General features: G+C 37.1%; 1 protein-coding gene across 4 annotated transcripts in view; it reads right to left on the reverse strand.

Moving 5' to 3' along the window:
* Window positions 1-314: 314 nt before the first annotated feature.
* Window positions 315-21,319, reverse strand: part of LOC150108028 (uncharacterized) — a 52,699-nt gene continuing 31,694 nt past the window's right edge. For 2 of the 4 annotated variants that reach the window (XM_090415529.1, XM_090415526.1), the window contains one exon: window positions 315-2,188. In XM_090415529.1, coding sequence (XP_090271655.1) covers window positions 1,444-2,073 — 630 coding nt within the window. In that variant the 5' untranslated portion in view covers window positions 2,074-2,188 and the 3' untranslated portion in view covers window positions 315-1,443. Of the gene's footprint in view, window positions 2,189-6,664; window positions 6,745-8,501; window positions 8,627-21,319 lie in introns of those variants that run through there. The other 2 variants (XM_090415528.1, XM_090415527.1) reach the window with 2 other exon arrangements.

A 21,319-nucleotide genomic window follows, 5' to 3' on the forward strand; every position in this document is an offset into this window, starting at 1 on the left:
AAGAATAATTTATTTAAAATAAAGAGCCAAGAGGCTTCAATTCGGCGACGTAAAAATTATTTAAATTAAGGGGATATTAAATCCCACATTATTTCAAAGCCTAGTAAGAAACTCAAAGATAGAAATCTGATCTAAGAGTTTCATGCCGAATATAGAAATTGTATAAATAAAGTTCGGCGAGTCCAAGCGTAAGCCAACACCTGGTAGTGCAATTTTGAGATCTCATCAGCTGAGATCTCAAAACTTTACCGGTTTCGACCTTTTTTGAGGTCTCATCAGCTGAGACCTCAAAAAAGGTCGAAACCGGTCTGTGTAGTGACCTTCTCTCATGATGTAGAAAACAGTAATACATCTCCTAGGAGCTGTTGTTTTACATTATGGGTAAATACTAAGAACAGTGATCGGAGCTTGCTTCACCTTTGCAACGAGTCGCCCTGGCATTGCACTACCAGGTGTAGGCTTACGCTTGGACTCGCCGAACTTTATATAGTTTCTAGATTTGGCATGAAACTCTTAGATCAGATTTCTATCTTTGAGTTTCTTATTCGGCTTTGAAATAGTGTGGGATTTAATATCCCCTTAATTTAAATAATCTTAAGAATAATAATATTCATAATGAACCATTACTAACTCTGCTAATAATAATGGGCAAACATAACTTCTGTATGTTATTTTATTGACATTGCAAACTATAAAAAAGAAACCAAACCGATACCAGAAAAAAAATAATAATAATTCAATAATTTAAAAACGTGCAACATTCCTTAATCATTAGGCTTAACACAAATAAAATATTTTTTAAAAAAATTAAAACTCCAGAACGAACTCAAATCCAGAAGATAATTTACATAAATACAGTGTATTTGAGCAGTATTTTTTCTTCCTTTGTTACTTGGAAATCAGTAGTGAAAGCTAGCAACTTAAAACTAAACATGTGTCCGTCCTTGGGGGTCGGAACCACATTTCTCCTTTCATGGACAGGAAGGGTCCTTAGTGCATGGAAAGAGAATGGCCATAAAAGAAGTTCTCTCAGTAGTAAAATTATATTTTCCAAAAAAATGTTCTAATCGAGTTAAATCCCCGAATAATACTCCGTGGATTTGTAAGAGTAAAAACTTTCAAATATGCTTTGGATGCAAGAGCTGGTTATACCTGACTACGCACACCATCAATAAACCTCGAATGTACATTTTACAATCCCTCCAACCGAAAATGACGGTACTTATGGTCGGATTAAATATTTGTTTTCGAGCACCTTTCACAGTTTGTTCCTCTTTAAATAAATAGATAATAGTTTTCTTCTAAACGATGTCTTACTGGGCTTAAAGGTCATCAAGTTAATTCTACACAGTAGGGTATGATTAACAGCCCATTGAGCAGGGAGCTTTTCAAGCTTCCTGGTGTGGATTAAAGCGTTTTGTTAGTATTGGTCATAGTTTCCTATCAGGGAGTAGAACGAATGTGAGAGGTGTCTCCATTAAGTTCTTTCAATTCCTGGACTTCAGTTACAGTAGTCTGTTCAATTACTTGAAGATTTGTAGCCATCTTTTTGTGATATTCACTTTCAATGTAGGCAGGAAGAGCAGATAAAGGTTCAATTGGTCGAACTCGAGTTTTCTTTGACCTCCAATGCTTCCAACGTGCACAACATGCAAACCGAAATCGGCAAAACAGAAGTCTTAAGAGCCAGAACATCACGCCTATAGCAATGATGGATAGTCCAATTGTCAGCACAGTAAACTGAGATTCCCAACTGCCAAAAGATCCGTACTGTCCTCCGATACTGATAATACCACCAATAACAATTAACAATGCTCCTAGAAGTACAAGCACGTTTGGTCCAAATTTTGTTGCTCGGTCTAAGCTGTTTCCTCGCAGACATTCTGTTGCATTAGCTGCGAGAGGCCCTTGCCAACTACTTTCACTTAGCATGGCATTTCGTTTAGCAATTAAGTCACGAATTCGTCGAGTCACAGGACTTATATTCTCCGCAACTGGCCGCACAGGGGCAGGAGCCAACTCCTCGGGCTCTTTAAAATGAACGCGAGTAACTCTCGAAGGGCCCGGCTCCATGTTCCCAGTGAAAGCCAGCACTTTAGGAATCAGCTGAAACGATCTGAATAGCAGAAGACCTGATGACGATCTTGCAAGCAAGGTGTTTCCATTTTCTTTTTATTACTTTGAAAACCTTCAAGGAAAAAAAATAATTAGAAAATTAAACAAACATGAATACAAAAATATTTCAAGCAAACTATATAATATTCTTTATGAATTCAAATTACAACTGAAAGTATTCGTTCGAATATGTAATGCCGTGTCTTTAAGCCATATCAAGCAATCAATGACTCCGTTCTGCCCAAATTGCATTTCTTCTGTCATATTTCATAACTCATTAAAGTGAATGATCCAAATCCTCTGGTCGGTCCATCAGTTATTTCCACTTGAACACATGCTGTCCAGGTGGAACGGCCAGATCACTTGACTGTTAATGTTAAGGCTTTGCTATCTTTAATTTGAAACTACTGAACAGGGGAAAAAAAAAAGGCGGTCTATTTGAACACTAAATAAAGTAAGGGATGACTGGCCAGCATATGAATGTAGTTGTGATCTTATTTTGTAGACTGAGTTCAGCACAAATATAAGAACTGCAGAAACCTCGCTTGCGTGCAACTAAAAATTCACTTTGTTCTTAAAACACTTGCGAGATGCTTTAGATGGCTTGAAGAAAGTATACACCAATTCTAGAACTTGAAGGAACTAGGTCAATAGTTCTAAGTCTCAGGAACACTTCCTGACGTAATACAGAAAGAAATGCAAAGCTTGTGTTGACAAGATTCATTAAGAAAATTTCCAGAATATTTGCCAAGCATGTCCGGTAAGTAATCAAATATACATCTATATTTGATGTAGTTGATTAACGAATGGTCGATTAATTTTGCAGTTAATGAATTAACATTGAGTAGATAATTACTGTATAATTCTAATTAATATTCATATTGAAGTCATTAATCTAGTGACTAAGGACGGTCCACATAAGTAAGCAGCATACTGATAGACGAAGTGAATATTTGTAATTCTAATTACTGTATTTTAATTATGGTTGCGGAGCCTGTGTAGCTCAGTGGATGTGGCGTTTGCATACCACCGCGCTTGGCCGCACGAAGGAAGACTTGGTTTCGAGTCTAGTCGGCGACTAGAGGAAATTTTTCTAAGCCTTTTTTCGACCGGTTCCCGAGTTAGTCGATCTCTGGCACGGGCAAGCAGTTTACAGGGCAAGAAAAACCAGAGTTTCCGGGAGGAAACTCGGGTTTTTCGTCCTGTAAACTCAAGAAAATCGACCGTAGAACCCACATTATTTCAGACATTAAATATATTGTGTTAGGGTTAGGGACCACGAGATGGCAGCACGTTTGAGCCGTCTCTCTTCACTGCGTACCGCTTAATTAGTGATAGCCTTGGGCCATCTGTCTCTGATTGGGTACCAGTGGAGATTGAACTGTCCACTCAGTCTCCAAAAGTTAGATAGGGCTAAATGGCCTCGCCTACTCCCGTATACGGGAATAAAAAGGCGTTAGCTTATATTTTATTTTTATTTATAATTATGGTTGCATTTAATGACATCTAAAAGTGATAATCAATTTTAATAAAAATCAATGTGTATTAATGAAAGTTAAAGGATGAGCGTAAAAGGAAGAAAAGGAGTAGTTATGCGTATTAATAGTGTGTTAAGCACCGCACCCATTTGAGATTGGAGGCAAGAACTGCGGGATGTGTCTCGATTACTAAAGATGCCTGTGTAGTCCGTGGTAACTTGCGTAATGCTAAAGCAAAGAAGAAAGACAACCAATTTTGAGCTACCTATGTCACCAGATTCCTTCAGATTTTCTTCCAAGCTTGTTATAATCACCTTCATATATCCATTTCGCACCGAACCCTGCATATGCCTGGCCACCTCCCAAGTACGCAGGGAATGATCACTTTTTGTCCAAATAGCGGCCACTTCACTTAGGATCACGTTCTCTGATGTGATCAAAGCTCAGGACAATTTTTTTTTTTAATTTTTGCTTCTACTTCGTTTGATTAACAGGAACACTTCTAAATAATCAAAGCAGCGTACAAATCATTTCTCCTATCTGATTAATTCTCACATTTCTTATAACCACGTCGAAGTAAAATTATTTCTATCATCTGTTTTAGAACATATACAATTTCATTCCTAACATTTTTAGTCTTCTGGAAATTTTAGTCTTCAGGCAGCGCATCCTTATGCATTAAAGGCAATGGTCATGATTTATAGCGGGCGACTAGCCCAGTGGCGCACTCAGGATTTAACCTTGGGGGGGGGGGGGGGTGAGTAGACTATTCGAGAATACACACTACGCATTGCATGCGATCTATGAATGAGCATCTAAAGTGATCGCCAATGCATGCTACCCGTGATCTCCTCTGACCCGGCTCGGGCAAACGAAGTAGCGCTCTGTCCGCCTGAGCACTACTTCGTTCGCCTTGCGTTCACAGCGGCCGTGATTCCCGAGAGCTATGGGGTATTCCCAGTGACCGCTAAATTCATTAGTATAGAAATAGAACACACGACACAACATACATTTTAAAAAAAATGAATTTTAATTAAGAAAAGATTTTTGGAAATTTTTCTAGTGTTTTTTTTTTCTCCTTTTTTTGGAAGGGCAGGGCCCCTTGGCTTCTCCCTGGGTGCATCACTGGACCAGCCGATCCCGAGTCATTCTGTTCGACTTGACTGAATTTTGCTAAAGTCCCAGTGGTTCATTATCTCGTCGCCCTTTTAACAAATTTCTCTCCTTTGGAAGGGGAAATAAATAAGGCATCTCCCTGGGTGCATCACTGGACCAGCCGATCCCGAGTCATTCTGTTCGACTTGACTGAATTTTGCTAAAGTCCCAGTGGTTCATTATCTCGTCGCCCTTTTAACAAATTTCTCTCCTTTGGAAGGGGAAATAAATAAGGCATAGCAGCCATAGAAAACGATCTTATACAAAAAAAAAAAAAAAAAAAAAAAAAAAATAGTGGATTTTCCTGTCCTCCCCGATACACTAATGCTTAAACTATGCCAATTATTCTTCACAGAATGAAAAGGAAAGTCATCTGATAACCACTATGAATAAAAAAGCAGAAGGTAATCAAAAATAAAGATTTTTATCAACATACAAAGAAAAACTATTATTTCCTGGGTGTCCATGAATATTTGTTCCCTTGAAGGCGAAATGTAGCAGTATAATACATGCATGAAACAATCGTCTTATATGTCACGCGACAAATGTATTAGTCGAAAGAAAAATTTTTCGTGTGTCGGGGAACTTGTTAAAACATGTGGAAATGTTTCCAAGAAATAGTTTCCTTCCTACGACAGAAACTACGTCTCTATTAAGCTAATATTCAGTGGCATTTTCAGAAAAAAAAGGAAATAATTCGGTGGCCAATTAAATTTCAAGTTCCGCTTTGATTTTGCATGCTGGTGTCAAAGTACTTGGACTGAGACGGCTGTTTAGAATTTAAAATAACTTAGCATCAAAAGTCGTATAAACTAAAATGGCAAGTCTGCTCCCGAAAATGCTTTGCGAATTAATGCCAAATATTCTGCGATTTTAAAATAATAAAAACTGCCGCTCAAAAAAAAAAAAAAAAAATAGATTTGGAATATCGCAAGTAAAAAGAGAGAGAAAAGAAAAGAAAAGTTATTTGAAATACAGTAGTATCTCGCTAATCCGAACCAATAAAAACTGTGATCGTTCGGATTAGCGAATTTTCAAGAGACAACAATAACTACCGTTTAAGACAAAAATAATCAGATTCTAATGGTACATTAATTTAATTCTGTAAATAAATGAAGTAACCGATAGAAAAAAGCTACTGTACTGTGTAATGCAAAACTCAAAAAATAATACAGTACCCAAGTTTATTTTAGTAAAAAATGTAATTTGTATGTACCTGTATTGTTGAGGATTCTGATTTAATAAAATTGCATAGTTCAGTACGTAACATAATTTGCGTAAAAAATATCACTTTCTTGTACACAACATAAAAAAAAAGTTTCACAAATTAACACAAAAAAAGTTTATTTCTTTGTAAAAAAAAGTCATTGATTTTCTTTTGATTCTTGGAAGCTAAACTTTTTTCGAATACTTCTTCTCGAAGCTGCATTAACAACAAAATTTTGTGGAATGGCGTATCATTCTACTTAGCACATTCTATACATATTAAAACCGTCAACTGCCTCTTCATGTTTTACTTTTTTTTCTTCGAGTTCTTCATCGTCATCTAATTCATTCTGTAGCTTCATATTTACAGTATAATCTCAGCATTTGATTTGATTTCGAATTCACTTTCGGTTCTACCAGTAATCCATTCCGTAACATCTGTTTATGAAATTTCAACATCTGGATTTATACAGTATTTTTAACCAAATTATGCACGTTTTGAATTTCCTCTGTTTGTGTATATTTCTGATTCATGCCGACAATACTGTACAGTATAAAAAAGCAAACGTGGACACACAATAAATCAAAATAGGCCTCCAGTATAACCGTACAATCGACAGTATGAAAAAAATACTGTGCTGTAATAATAATAAAATAAATAACAATAGTTAAAATAATAATTAGTAAATAAAAATAATAGTAAATAATACGTAATAAATAATTCTTTTCTTTCAAACGCCAGTTCGGATTACTGGAGGGTTCGGATTAGCGAGATACCACTGTATTTTAAAAATATGGTCCGTCCGGTAGAATACTAGAACAGATAATGTTGTATATCTAAAGAAAACGCAATGCCACAGCAAAATAAATATTTATTTATTTATAAAAAAATAATAATAATAACAAAAACGCGTGCGTTACAATGGAATAAAACACTTTGGGGCTATGTGTGTGTGTGTGTGTGCGCGCGCACGCACGCACGCACATATTTTTTTAAAATATATACTGTGTATTATATATATATATATATAAACAATTCCCCAAACTTTGTGTAACAGAAAAGCAGTTATTATGATTTAAGTCAGACCGATGGAGTAAGACTTCAGTACTTTCTATGAGGAAAAAAAAAATTTTACATTTAAAAGATCTCTTCTAGATATTGCACCGGGGAAGATGAATTTACAAACAGATTGAAGGACCTGTGCTTAGCCCACCTTCTACCACCAAATTTGGCTATTTTTTTTGTGGAATGCGTCTAAGTAATCTTACCTGTTAGACCCTAAACTACTGGTTACGCTATGCAGAAAACGTTTTTTTTTTTTGTTTTTTTTTCTCGTTAGAGCGGCATCTTTCCTTTCTACATAAAATTGCTAATTTACATCCTCGAATCAAATTCACTTTAGAGAAAGAATCAACAGGAGGAATCTTTGAAAAAGAGAATTTGACGGATTGCTTTAAACTGCTGTCTACCGTAAACTAGCTTTTACGGATACCTATATTATTCGTATTTCATCTGCTAACATCATCTTGAAAATACATCATTATAAAATCCTTGTTGCATGTGATTACAGCACAATTAGAACCACCGAGAATTCCAAGAAACAGTCAAGCAAACTGAAATTGTTGGAAATGTGCTCTCGTTGCAAATCGATGGATTCCATCGATAACAACAGTACATAAAAAGTTACATAAAAGGACGACTGCTCTGAAAACACTGCTCATGTTCAATTTGTGTGGTGCAAAGCTCGCTGTGATTGGACAGTCGATTGTAATGACACGGAATCATAATCTCCCATACACGTTTTCAAATCAGGAGATAGTTGGAGTATGGCAGCTTTCGGGAGAACATCATTTCGTAAAACAAAACGATTGTTTATATCGATATTCTGGCTTTATTTTTTTCGCTGTTATCCTATAGAAATAATTTAATGCCGATTATGATTTAACCCTTCAGTGTCCGACTCTTGGTAACTTTGTAGGCAAGTGTTCTTGTCACAAAGTGTTCCTGGTGAGATTTTTTTTTTTTTTTTTCAGGGTAGTTCACCACTGCTTCCCCCCCCCCCCCCATTTTATCCGGGCTTGCAACCGGTATATAGCTGACTGATCATGCCTATGGCTGGGTCGTAAGTATTCATTACCGTAATCCATGTGTGTTCATAGGTGCGGTTTGTCTGTTCTGAGGGATAAAGAAAAAACGAGCTTCCTGGTTAATAAAAACCCTCTATCTCCGTACAGGTTAACTCACCTTTAGCAAAAAGAGACCAGATAAAGGTTCCTCACGTCATGAACGGAAATCGAACCCGATCAAAGGGCTTCGTCTATACCGACTGAGCTACGGACGCTCAACACATATCAACTAATGCACCGCATCATGTAGTAAAAGCAGCATGATTTATGGAAATAGAGTATAAAGATTATATAGGCTAGCCCAGCACTTAGCACGCTCATATTACCCAAAGCTGCATATCGATTTTAGCTTTATTTTGAAAACCACTGAAATCCTGGTAAGTTCTACGAGAATAACTCTGAAACAATGAAGGAACTTACATCACCCCCAACTGCCAGAATTTTTACGTCATTTCAGGTTTGCATAATATTTCACTCAAGCAAAACGAAGAATTCGCTAGCCCGTAGAATCGGTTACAATAAACAAACAGCCTACCTGACAGGAAATAAAACTTCAAGGCTGATTGCAACACTGATCACCGATTCGTTCGTATTATTCCGTATAACTCCTGCTAGCTTAACACGCGATTACACAGAAGCTCTCTCTACTTAAGTTCGATATGAACCAGGGAATATTGTTCGAATATTATTTATTTAAATTTGTGTTCAGGGTGTGCCTCTTTATCACGCTAGTTACCGCCCAAAATTCTCTCAAAATAAATGGCTTGCATATATTTAATGCTGCATATGTATAATATATAAGCATGCAATCTTTTAGTCAGATATGTTTTCATAAGTAATAAACAAACTGAGACATAACACTATAGCTTTTACTGGTCACACTGGCTCTAATAATAATCGCTTTCAAGTAAATGAAACTACAACTGTTCTGCGTTATTACTTAGAGACAGCTGACTAAACACTGATCGCATTCCAATTTCGTTATTAACGTTTTGCAATCAAATTGGAAGACGTTGGAGAAAGCGCCTCCAATTTACAAAATTAAGACAAGTATGCCTGTTTTTCAGGATGAAAAATCCCGAATTGAGACCGAATATTTTATTTGATTTTATAAAAGTTCGCACTGAAATGCAGTGCTACATACTATGATCTACCAGAGCAAAGGTCGATGCCTTTGCCCCGATACGCCAAAGCCAAAATACATCAAGATCTATTCCACGCCGTACCAGGTATTCTAGAAGTCATTTGTTGGTGACTCCTCTTCAATCTGTAGAGCAAGACGTATTCTGCCCATAATATGGGACCTTGTTCCTATGACTGACAAGTGGGCGCCCAGTACCCGCTGTCTCTGCATCAATAACCCAAACTCTTTCACCCTTCTTTGCAATTAAATCGGGCTTTTTAATACCAGCTATAGTCCTACAGTGCGGTTCAACCGCAGTCTCGCAACCTTTGTTTTTCACCCGGTTATTTAATATGGAGACCACAGCATCATGCCGCTTCACCCGAATACCATGAGTTCGAAAACAACATTGGGCAATATGAGAAAGGGTTTCACTGCAGCGGCAACCTGCCCTACAACTACTGTCACCTCTGCATGCAGGCCCTCGTGGGTAGGGCATTGATCCTAACCCTGATTAAGTCAATACATTCGTAACCAGGTAGGAGTCTAATACCTTCCTGTACATTGATGCTGGGGAGACACTAGATTAGATTCATAAAGTGATGCCCCATTGACAGAGCTATATGGCTGTGTAGCCCATTTCTTATGCTCTGCCGATGCAGTCTCTATCAGTTGACCTTGATACCTGGTCCACCCTGTAGTAGGCCGAAAGTCTTCCTGGGTAACAGGACAATGAAATGCATCTCTGAAAATTTGAGAAGCATATATTTCTAATTTCTTAATTGTATTATAATGGAGGCGTTGAATAAGCCAGCGGAGGGAAGGGATACCAAATCCGCAGTCCTTCACCATCGCATGAAAATAGGCAACAGGAATATCTAAAGTAAGGCCTAAGCACCATGAACGAACAGCAGACCGAATAACCTTATCCATACGGGACAGTACTGAGACATACACCCTCTGTCCAAAAAGAAACCAAAGAAACCGAACTTTTCCAAAATAGAAGAAACTAGTGGCTCCACCTGTTGTGTCTTTTTGTTTTCGAAAGCGGCAACCTTCATTACTGTTGTGTCAACTGTTTATGACAGTTGTTTCGTTACAAGCTGAATCATAGTGGCAAGAGTGACTGTGTATTTAGACGAACGTTCGGAAAATGAGTTTCAAACAGAGCTGCGATTGACTTTTGTGTTATACTTAGTAAACGTTTTACCGAAAAGCATCAAATGCTTCAAAAAGCATACACTGAAGAATGCTTATTCCGTACTAAGTTTACGAGTGGTTTAAGCGATTTCAAAGTGTCTCACGACCACTTTGAAATCGCTTAAACCACTTCGTTCTTGAGGACGACGAAAAGCCAGGCCGTCCAAAAACTGGACTGAGCGAAGTTAACATCCAACAAGTGCATGATTTCATCAAAGAAAAACCCGAAATCGTCCGTGAGACTGATTGAAGATGAATTGGGGATTCCAAAATCAACTGTGCACAACATTTTGACCAAGAGCGTGGGCCTTCGTAAATTGAATTCGCCATTTGTTTCCCACGAGTTGACCGACGACCAAAAAAATGTATCGAACTGAACACTGCAAGGACCTCAATAAAACCGCTTGTAAGGACTCAAACTTCCTTGAAACGATCGTTAGTGACGAAACGTGGTATTTTGAATATGAGCCCGAAACAAAGCGCCAGAGACCACCAGAAGAGAGGCATCCGAAAAAAAGTCGCTTGGAAAAGTCAAAAGTAAAGACAATGCTGATTTGTTTCTACGATTCCAAGAGCATTATTCACGAAGAATTCGTTTTCCGCCTGGCAAAACGGTCAATGGTGAGTTTTATCTCGAAATTTTGAAGCGATTGATAGCGAGAATTCGTTGCGTACGGCATGAATATCGTGATGCAGGCAGCTGTCATCACTTTTGCATGGTAATGCACCATCTCATCGTGCGAGCATTGTGAGACAGTTTTTCTACTAAAACCAAGTTTTTGTGTGTCAGATCGTTCGCCCGATCAAAGAGCTCCTGCAAGCCAACTTTAGTGGAGGCCACGAGAATAAGATCGACAGCAAAGGCCGAAGCATCAAGAGAGTAACCAATATGATTAGGTTGAGAACGAAAAAAACTCAATGATGCAGTTGAAGAAAAGAGGGAATAGAGGATCGCTATGACGAACACCCCGAAGTGCGGGAAAAGAAGTCGCACAGGCTCGTATATTAATAGAGAATTATTATAACTCTAAAACACATGAAATAGAAGAATGTGGACAGCCTGCAATAGATAGTGCTCTTAAAATAGCAGGAGGAGAAACATTGTCAAAAAGGTTTTCTGAAGGTCCAGGGAAGCCATCAACAAAGGCTTAAGACGTCAGCGGGAATCGGAAAAGGAGGGCGAAAAGAATATAGATGTTCTCAGCACAGCCATCGGAAGGGACAAAGGCTCTGTGCCGAACGTCATGTCGAATATACTTTTGCCGTCTCTTGACTAACACTTTACGATAAAGTCGAAGAAGAACAGGAGAAACTGTAATAGGCCTGTAATCTGCAGCTCTACTAGCGGTATCCTTCTTTGAGATAAATATAGTTCTCGAGTTCTGTAATTAAGGTGGAATAATTTTAGTTGATAGGAAAATGTTCAGAAGATCTTGAAGAATCTGAATGGGGGGGGGAACTTTTCTTAAATGTGACACTGGAAAACCATCAGGACCAGAAGCTGAATTACTAGAGGATAAAGCTGACTACTCCAAAATTACACAAAATCTTTGTGCTGTTCTTCGGAGGGAGGTATAGTCTTTGTACACATCCCGCGATTCTTCTTATATAAGGCTTGAATTTATGCATAAGCCCTCTTTCTCAATCGCCTACGTTAAGACAGACTTCGAGGCCGATGTTGTTGCTCGGGAAATACATTTTGGAGATAATGCTGAAGTTTGCTGGTGATTAAGATGAGCACGAATAATGCCTTCAAGAGTTGTATGATTATATTATGCTAAAGGTTGATGGTCTAAAGCTGATGCTAACTTGGAAATCAGAGCCTCTGTTGCTAAACCCGGTTGTTGAAAATTAACTTGATGTTGGGTAGGCAGGGGTGGAGGGTACGGAGATATTACCCATCCCTAAAAAACCCATCCTAAAAAAAAAAATTAAAAAAATAAAAAAAAATCCAGAATTTCCGCGAGGGGAAATCCTTCACCCTCGTATGAGAATGGATAACTTATCCTCAGTTGAAAAGCCTTCATGAAAGCTTCTCGTGTTTCCAAGATTCGAACTGAAGTCTTTCCATCCAAAGTACATAATCGATACCGAAATTAAGAAAAACATAACCGTCGACTTATAGCAGTACTGAGAAATATCGAAGCGAGCATTTATTAAAAAAATCTCTGCTTGCGATTAATTACAATTTTTTATTTTATTTTCGTGTGGAGTTTTCCCCCATTCCTCGACCACCCCTAAGGACCGGTTGAGCCCTCCTAATGAGGGATTAAGTACGTATTTTTTTGACTGTAACAGCGTGTGTTCACGGGGGCCGGTTTGCCTGTTCTGAGGGACGAAAAACCAGAGTTTCCGGGAGAAAAAACCCTCTACCTCCGTATGATATTATCAAGGACTCGTTGAAGGCACTCCACACAACGCACCGTAATCCTTCACCTACACAGCGGCACTAATCGTCATCTACTGCACTTCAATCGTGTTTTTCGTCTGTAAATTGTATAGGTTCAATTGTGTAATTCGCCCTGTATGAAAAAACTATCTCTGCATGAGATCGGCTGACTCACCTTCAACTGAAAAAGCTGATATAAAGATTATTCTCGTCAAGACGAGAATCGAACTCGTGTCGTTTCCAATCGAAGGGTGCAATATCCTGGAGTTTGTCCAGTTCAGCTATGGAGGCACTATTTAATAAGATTCCAAAGCATAAGTTACAGAAGCAAACACACAAAAAACTGTGAAGTAATTCCAAACACCCTTGACCTTTTTCTTTTCTCTCTCGATAATACTAACTTGGTACAGCTCAGAACACGAAATAGGTTGCCTCAGCTTAAACCAGAAGTATTAGTAATCTTTTCGCTGCATCATGCCGAACAGCATTATACGAATTGAAATTTCAAAATCGCTGACTGTAATTTTGAAATCAGCGACCCATTTCATAATAAGCATCTAAAAGTATATCTTTTTTTTTTTAAATAAATTCACAAAAGGTTTGACTTTCCTTTACGGAATTTTATTTTTTTTTAAAAATCAGTCATAGCTAAACAAGAACTAGTACTAGCTTTTCAGCCAGTAGGTTGTATGCTCGAATCCTCCCCCCCCCATGGGTCACAGATGCCCTTTTCTCTGTATGAAAAGGGAATCTGCGACTTTTCCACTTCTTCCAGCAGACGTCATCCATAAAAACCCAATAAAGTAGAATGACCATATGGAGATAAATATGAAGATCAACTACACGCCGACCAATAGCCTGCGAGTTGATCCTAGTGTTCAGAAGACCACCCTGCTCAATGGAAGCCTGAATAGGTTTGCAAAACGTTTTATGTTTGGTCTCGATGACAGGTTTTTCAGGTTATCTAACCCTTAAACTACGGTATATAGATTTTGTGGTTGTGATTAAAAAATTAGATTGACAGAGACGTCCCACAAATGGAGATCATACTCCTTTACGTTCGGGGAGGATATTTCCAGCCCTCCCCTGCTTTAATAATTCATTAAACAACTATAACGGATTAAGTAAAAACCTTTTGGCATTCTATACTCGTCTATTTGTCCCTTCATTTTCTTCCTTTAGGTGTCTGTTAATCAACTTTAAATCTACACTAAAAAGCAGGTCTTGACCGTCGTGAATATCTGCGAAATCGAATAAGAGATTCCTGCTATGCTTATATGGTTCCTGTGACCGCTATTGACTAATAAGAGGTCACAGAACTATTGACAGTTTGGAGGGAAATTGTTGATAGGAGATTAGTAATAGTATAAACTTAATCATGTAGTACTCTCTTAGTACTAATGTATAACTTCAAGGGGGGGGGGGGGGTATACAAGATATCCCTTGAAGTTACATGTTAGGAAACTGATGATCAAATTTCGGTTTAGCGCTGGTCAAACAGAATCCGACTAATTCGCCCTGTAAATATACGGCTAAATGATGTATATTTACTAGGCAAATCGATGTTGATTTTCACATTGACAAGATAATTTCGTCGACTGCGAGTCTTCAATTGATGACATTAAATTGAAAAATAGCTTCCTATCTTGCGGGGGCAAAGGGAGTTCGCCATTATGAGAGTATATTCTAAGACTATCGAAATTAGTTTGAGGCGTGAAACAGATAAAATATGATCCGCACCAACTGTTTGCGACAATTTCTTCGCAGAACTTGTATAATGATACTCATCGACAGCATGCTTAGAAATTTTCAAGAACCATATTATGTTTTTCAGAAAAAAAAAAAAAAAAAAAACTTTCACCAATATTACTTTTATAAAAATAGCAGTTATATATATATAAAATAGCATTTCTTACCGACATGAACAATTTTTGAAATTAATTAGAACCGATCGAGTTTTAATTATTTTTTAATGTTTTGTGGAAGGGCAAAAACAATTATTTTTGAAAAGAAAAAAAAAAATGTTACGCCGTGAATTCATTATTTAAGTACCAGCACTGCAAAAGGTGTGGAGAATTCTATTAAGCGAGAAAAATCCGCCATTATTGCTGGCAACCATTTTTAGAAACCATATCTGCTATTGAAAGCTTTCCAAGTTCAGGTAGAGCGCTATCTCTTTGTATATCCGCCCGTCGTTATAAACGCCAATTAACCGATTAAGATTGATGTTCCGTTCCACGCCCTTGATTCACTGCACCGTACGGCCATTAAACTACGGAATGCACCTTCGGTTGCCATGGTATTTTGGACTATCCGGCAACTGCATTTAGATACGTTATTCGTAGCTGTTTGTGAGTATGTATATTGGGGTGGGGGTGAAAAAAGATAAAATAAAAAGGGCAAATGAATACGCAACAAACTTCCATTTCCTGTTCGTTTACGATTATTAATATTTTAGAGTTTGCGATTTCAAAGCTCCACCGAATGAAGGGTTTCTAGAGAAAGTATGTATACTGGCTGTCTTTGTTTCATGGTCTCTATGAAATGATACTAGATGTCTGTTAAAAATTAAATTATCAAATGGGAGGCAATTTGAGGAGGGAGGTGTTTAGTGGGTCTCAACAGATGCATCATTGTCATCTGCTGAAGAGAACAGCGAGTTGACAGAATTTCACTTCAATTTATTTGATAACAATCCATTTAAACAGCGAGATAATCAACGTTGTTTTAATAAATTTATAATATTGCACAAATATTATAGCGATCTCGTAATAATCAAAGAATACAGCTCGTCTATCTTTTGGTATATCATCAGAACATTTCAGTGTTTTAATTACGCTTCCAGAGTACTTGATTTATTGCATAACCATGAGTGCATATCATCCTTGTCGGAAATATATCTAATATTGCCGATGAGAGAAGAGAGATGGATAGCTGATGAGTTAAAAGATTTTAAAAAAATAGTTGTAAACTGTAGTGCGACAAGGATAGGACATCAGAGAGACAGAACTGATGGTATTTTTCATATGTTTGCTTTCTTTGTCTTAACTTTGACACGATGGGCAGAATCCCCGTCGTGTCTAACAAAGACAATTCCATCGCCCACGAGTGATTTCAAATTAACAAAATCTACAGTCCAGTTATTTCTAGATGATTATTAAATTCTTGAAAAAGTTAGTCCGGGACAAATTTCATTAGTCGGTAGAGTACGGAGACGGGATATGGAACTGTATGGAAAAATTCTGTGACTTTGTAAACGGGAGATTCTCTTAGTAAAATGTACAGGGGGCAGTGAATACAAGACAATAATACAAGAATTCAAAGGCATTTAAACATCGTATATTGCAGATTACTGCAATAAATAAATAGGATGTTTGGGAATGAATAAGATGATGGGATGAAAAAAAAAAAAAAGAAATAGCTACAGTTATCAAAGAATAGCGTATGGAGAAACAGATTCGTAAAGAACGAAGTAAAAAGTGTTGTGTTACGGAAATATGTCATTAGGCTAAGTTATTCGAAGTCAGGAAGATACAAGTATACAGAGGTCATCTGAATTATCACCTTAAAGAGAGTGACAACAACTGTAAGCAAATAAAAATTTATATCAAATGTTTCGAAGTTAACGAATTTGGTTTGAGCAGATAGGCTTCATATTACTTTTAATGGGAACTTTATATTACTTTTATGGGAACTATACTCCAAGACAGTAGCGTAGCTAGGTTACTGGCACCCTTGGTAAATTTGTAGCTACACGCCTTTTTTCAGTGTGACAATTTCCATGAATGTTAAAATATGTCGCAAGCGATCTTGCCAGCTTCCCCAGTGTTCTTACGCCTCTACTCCAAGAGACTGGGAATTATTTGATAATAGGAAACATGGGAATCGAATTTCAACGAGCATATTCTTGCCAAATTAGTAAAAACCATGTAAAGAACAGAAAAAGATAGAATAAAATGCGAACACAGACGAGTAGATACTGGTCTTGTTCTTTATATTGTTTTGATGATCCGACTGAATATGGACAAGTGTCATAGATCTAGTCGTTTGAGTTTCGTGGAGATATAGATACAATTTCAAGTCTTTTGGTAAGAAATTGCAATTGAAATATATCTGAGATGACGCGACAAATTTTAGTGTAGATCCCAAATGCTACATTCAGAATAAAATTTATCCAGAACGAATTCGTATACAGTATATAACACTTTAATTAAATAAAATAAATGCTCGAGTGGAATGCAATGAATACACAAATATGCGTGGGCTACTTTTAAAAGCCATTAGAAACCTGATATGTAGGTCATCTGGGGAGTGCGTGATAGTCGATTTGAGGCTTCTATATCGTGATTGACCCTTCCGAATTATACAAAGTCGGAGTCCAAGATAACTGACAGTATGTTCTTATTGTATCATTCCTGAAGAGGTTTGGGGTTTTTAAAACTACTGCCCGAAATAACAAATGCTTGAGACTGCTGTATTATATTTGTTAATTACTTGTTTTTCTGCATTCTTTGCCTGTTGTGCTGTCATCAGCAAAACTATGAATAGGATGATAGCAGGTCATTTTGAACAAGAAGAAATACCGTCGGCGAAAGCACAGTTTTTACCGAAGATGAGACCACAGAGTTCTAGGGGGGAAATTAGGATACTGACCAGACAGTAACAGAAAGTGCACGCGATTTATTGTAATCTATATCTCAACGTTCCCTTTCAGGAGTCGTAAATTTCGCAAATACTAAAAGAATGAAAGAAATCAGTCAGGGAGAGTAATGTGAAGCTCATTTATTTTTACGAGTCCCGTCACGTAATGTTTTCTCCCACTTGTGGCTATATCTTCGTTACTAAAATATTCTGTCACATTAAGCAATTTAATTTAACTAATGCTTATATCAACGCCTTCCAGTGCGTTTCTAGTAAAAGGAAAACATTAACAAATACGAATAGAGAAAATATTAACGTTTACAGTTGCAAAAGAACTTTTTCAAAAAGTTTAAATCCATTTGAAAAATCAAGTTCATCACCAAACTCGGATTTATTTACTTAGCAAATTTGTTTGCTAATAGGCTTGCATTATTAATTGATTTTTGCATTTAATGTGGTCTCCACTAAAATTTTCTTTTTTCAGATTTTTTTTTTTATTTCAAAGATGGATGATTACGCCATTTCTTAGCTACGCTTTGATAATTTATAACTAAAAGATTGTTCTTTATTATGTCTAACCTTTTCAAAATTAGAAATATTCAAATGATTTAGCTATAATTCTTTCATTTCAACGTGAATGATCAACATCATTGGTGAGTTTTTTGGTCTGTCGGAATTCCTGAAGAAAAAAAAAAAACAGTTAGGACAATGGAGTTGAACAAGCAAATTCCTCCCAGCATATTTGAGACTTCTTCCCCTTTGGACATCAAATACATTCATTAACATGAATGTATTTGATGTCCAAGCTACGCACTTTATTTTTTGGTGAGTTACATACAATATGTAATGCTTTTTTTTATGTAAAAAAAATTATTTTTATAGTAATGGCCACTTAGAGCGCTTTTGCGATACTGTTGAAAACGAAATTAGTTACATAATCGATGTGGAAACAGATTTAAATAAGGAGGAACTGGTACAATTAATAGATGATGTCGAACCAAATGGCGGGGAAAGTTCTGTTGTCTCGTGAAATTCATCACAATCAGAATCTGTCGAAGATTCTGGTTGTGATGAATCCGTTAAAGAATTCAGTTCAAAGAAATTAGCATAAGGATTGAACTTGGCAAGAAAGTTATTTTACGGATAAAGATTCCTCAATGGAGCGCTCTTTAAATTTCACGAGACAACTGAATATTTGTTTAGCTCCATATTTGAACTTAATAAAAAATTGCAGCATAGTGGTAAGCAAGGTCTTATTACTGACTTCTTGATAACTAAACCAGCCGAAGTATGCAATGAGAATTATACAAATGATATTCAAGAGATTTCAAGTGATGACGACGTCCGGCCACTCGTAAATAAAGAACATCTACGAAATGTTAGTTTTGGAGAGCGTGATGACGATTAAAATATACACTTCATTTTATTTCGGCTAAAACATTTATGTATTATGTGCAATGAAATTTACGTACAATTTGTAATTTTTATAAGTTTATACTATGTATTTGTTTCATAGTTTATGTTTTCTTAACTTACATGAATTACCTGAATTAAATAAAAATATATTTTTGTTGGATATGTCATTGTTGTTTATATAATTAAAAAAAAAAAAACTATTTCGGAACATAACCCTACTTTTTCTATTTGATCTGAGTCCCGCATAACGCGAGTTATATAACGTGGCATTTTTATGGAACCTAACATCAGCGTTATACGAGGGGTTACCTGTAATTCCTTGCAGGTTTTGGTTAAATTATAAGATGTAGGACCCTAAATCTGGTGTATAGTTTTCTTTCAAGCAATGTATATTTCTTAAAGAAATTAGACATTGCTTGAAAAAAAAAGAAGTCAACGGACATCATAGTATGAGCAACAAACAGTCTTGGCACCTTAATATGTAGGGACTCCTTTCGCTGCGATGTTTGCAGCAATTCTACGGGACATATTTTTCACAAGCGTACGATAACGATCAATGAGAATTTTGGACCATTCTTCCTGTACATATGTAATGAGCTCCTGGACTGTTGTGGGGAGGATATCCCTTGACTTCACCCGACGCTCCGGTTCATCCCACAGATTTTTAATAGGATTGAGATCACAGCGCTGGAGCCCAGTCAAGTGTGGTGAAGTTCATTGCACAAACTACGCAGTTACAGCAGCCTTATGACACGGTGCATTGTCCAGAATGTTCAGATACCTCTCGGAGTTCATTGTTCGTGGCACCACAAACAGAGGTACGAGGCCAAGTCAGGAAAAACAGGACATCACACTACTACTGCCGAATTTCATAGTTGGTGTTACGCATACTGGTAAGAGATGTTCACCGAGAATCCGCCACACTTACACCGGTCCATCTGCTCGGTAGAGGGTGTAGCAATCATGCAACGGGTTAAAATAGCCGTAATATCCCGTAATTTTCATGCCATGGAATTAAAATCCATGACAAGCAGTTCTGTGGTAATAATTGATGTACGTTAGATCATAAACATATTTGACTGGAGTAAGTGATCGAAATAGTATCCGTAAGTAAAATGAAAAATTCCGAAATTAGGGTGCAAACGATTTAAAAGTGAGGTTAATTAAAATACTGGACAATGATTTTTGGTAGTTTATGCTAGTTTTAATTCAAAAGTTAATAAAACAGTGATGAATCCAGTTAATTAGATACTACGTAGGCTATGTGTGCATGACTGTGGCTCTAATTTATGGGTCATCTGTTAGAGACTGAAGGTGAATTGGTAGCGATGACATTCGAAATTCTGGTGGACTCATCAAGTTGAGTAAGGTTATAAAAATCCGTAGAGGTTTTAATATATTTAGAAATGCCACCAAATGAAATTTATGGTAGCTGCTGACAGATTCGCTTGGTTGGGGGGGGGGGGGGCTTTAAACCTATAGTCATTAATACCGTTGGTTGGCTAAATATTTTTAATATTATTTTAATATTTTTATTTGTTTTCACATAATCCGAAATCCCTGCTCCAGAAGGCAAACACTTTTTCAAACCCCCCCCCCTTTCAACAAACGTAGAGCTATCGATGAAATTCATCTTGCACCTAAGATGAATTTCATATTTCGATAAGGAATACTCCAGATAGGAGGGACACTAATACCGCGGAGGCTTTACGAGCGTTCAGGTTTTTTGGATGAAGCGTGGGATGCCTCTTAAGTGGGTTTGAAATATTTCAGTGTTGACAGAAGTGGAGCACGTTCAACGGGCTATTCTACTCGGATTTACAATGGAAAATATAGGACCAGTGTACATGTGTTAATTCGTGTATTCTTCTAGCTGGTTGGGCTGTTTTGCAATGATGCGTCATAGCGGTGTGAATTTGATTTGTGTAAATGTATCAGAATTTGATAGAGAGCTCGCAGGAACACAAAAGTACTTTGTAAGCATATCCCTTTCTCGGAGAGAAAAAGGTTAACAGATATAAATAAAAGTACTGGGAGGATTAAAATCTCATTAAAAAAACTGAAACTGAAGCCTTTTCTTGCTCATAACTACACAAACTTGGTTGCTTATTAGGAAGTTCTTCCGCCTCCGTCTGGAATCCCATCAAGACTGAACTATAGATTCCAATTCTCCCTGCCCTCCCCCCGGACACACACACCTTCCCTTGATTATGAACTTCGCTCTATGAAGGTATTTCTTTTTCTAAATGCATTATATTTTACTCTTTTAATTTTCATTTTTTTTTCTTGGTATTTCTAAATACATGTACTAAACATTGCTAAGCTAATTGTAAATACAGCTGGCTACTCAGAACTCTATTTATATTCTTTCATTTGGTTAGATGGAGGGTTAGTGTTTAATTATGAATAAAACCTATTCGCATCAGTTTGCGTGTAAGACATCAAGTATGTCGTTTAAAGGGCTAGCCG

Source organism: Typopeltis vanoorti, chromosome 3 (assembly GCF_054136105.1).
Source record: "Typopeltis vanoorti isolate ZY-2024b chromosome 3, IOZ_Tvanoo_1.0, whole genome shotgun sequence".
NCBI classification, from domain to species: Eukaryota; Metazoa; Arthropoda; class Arachnida; order Uropygi; family Thelyphonidae; genus Typopeltis; species Typopeltis vanoorti.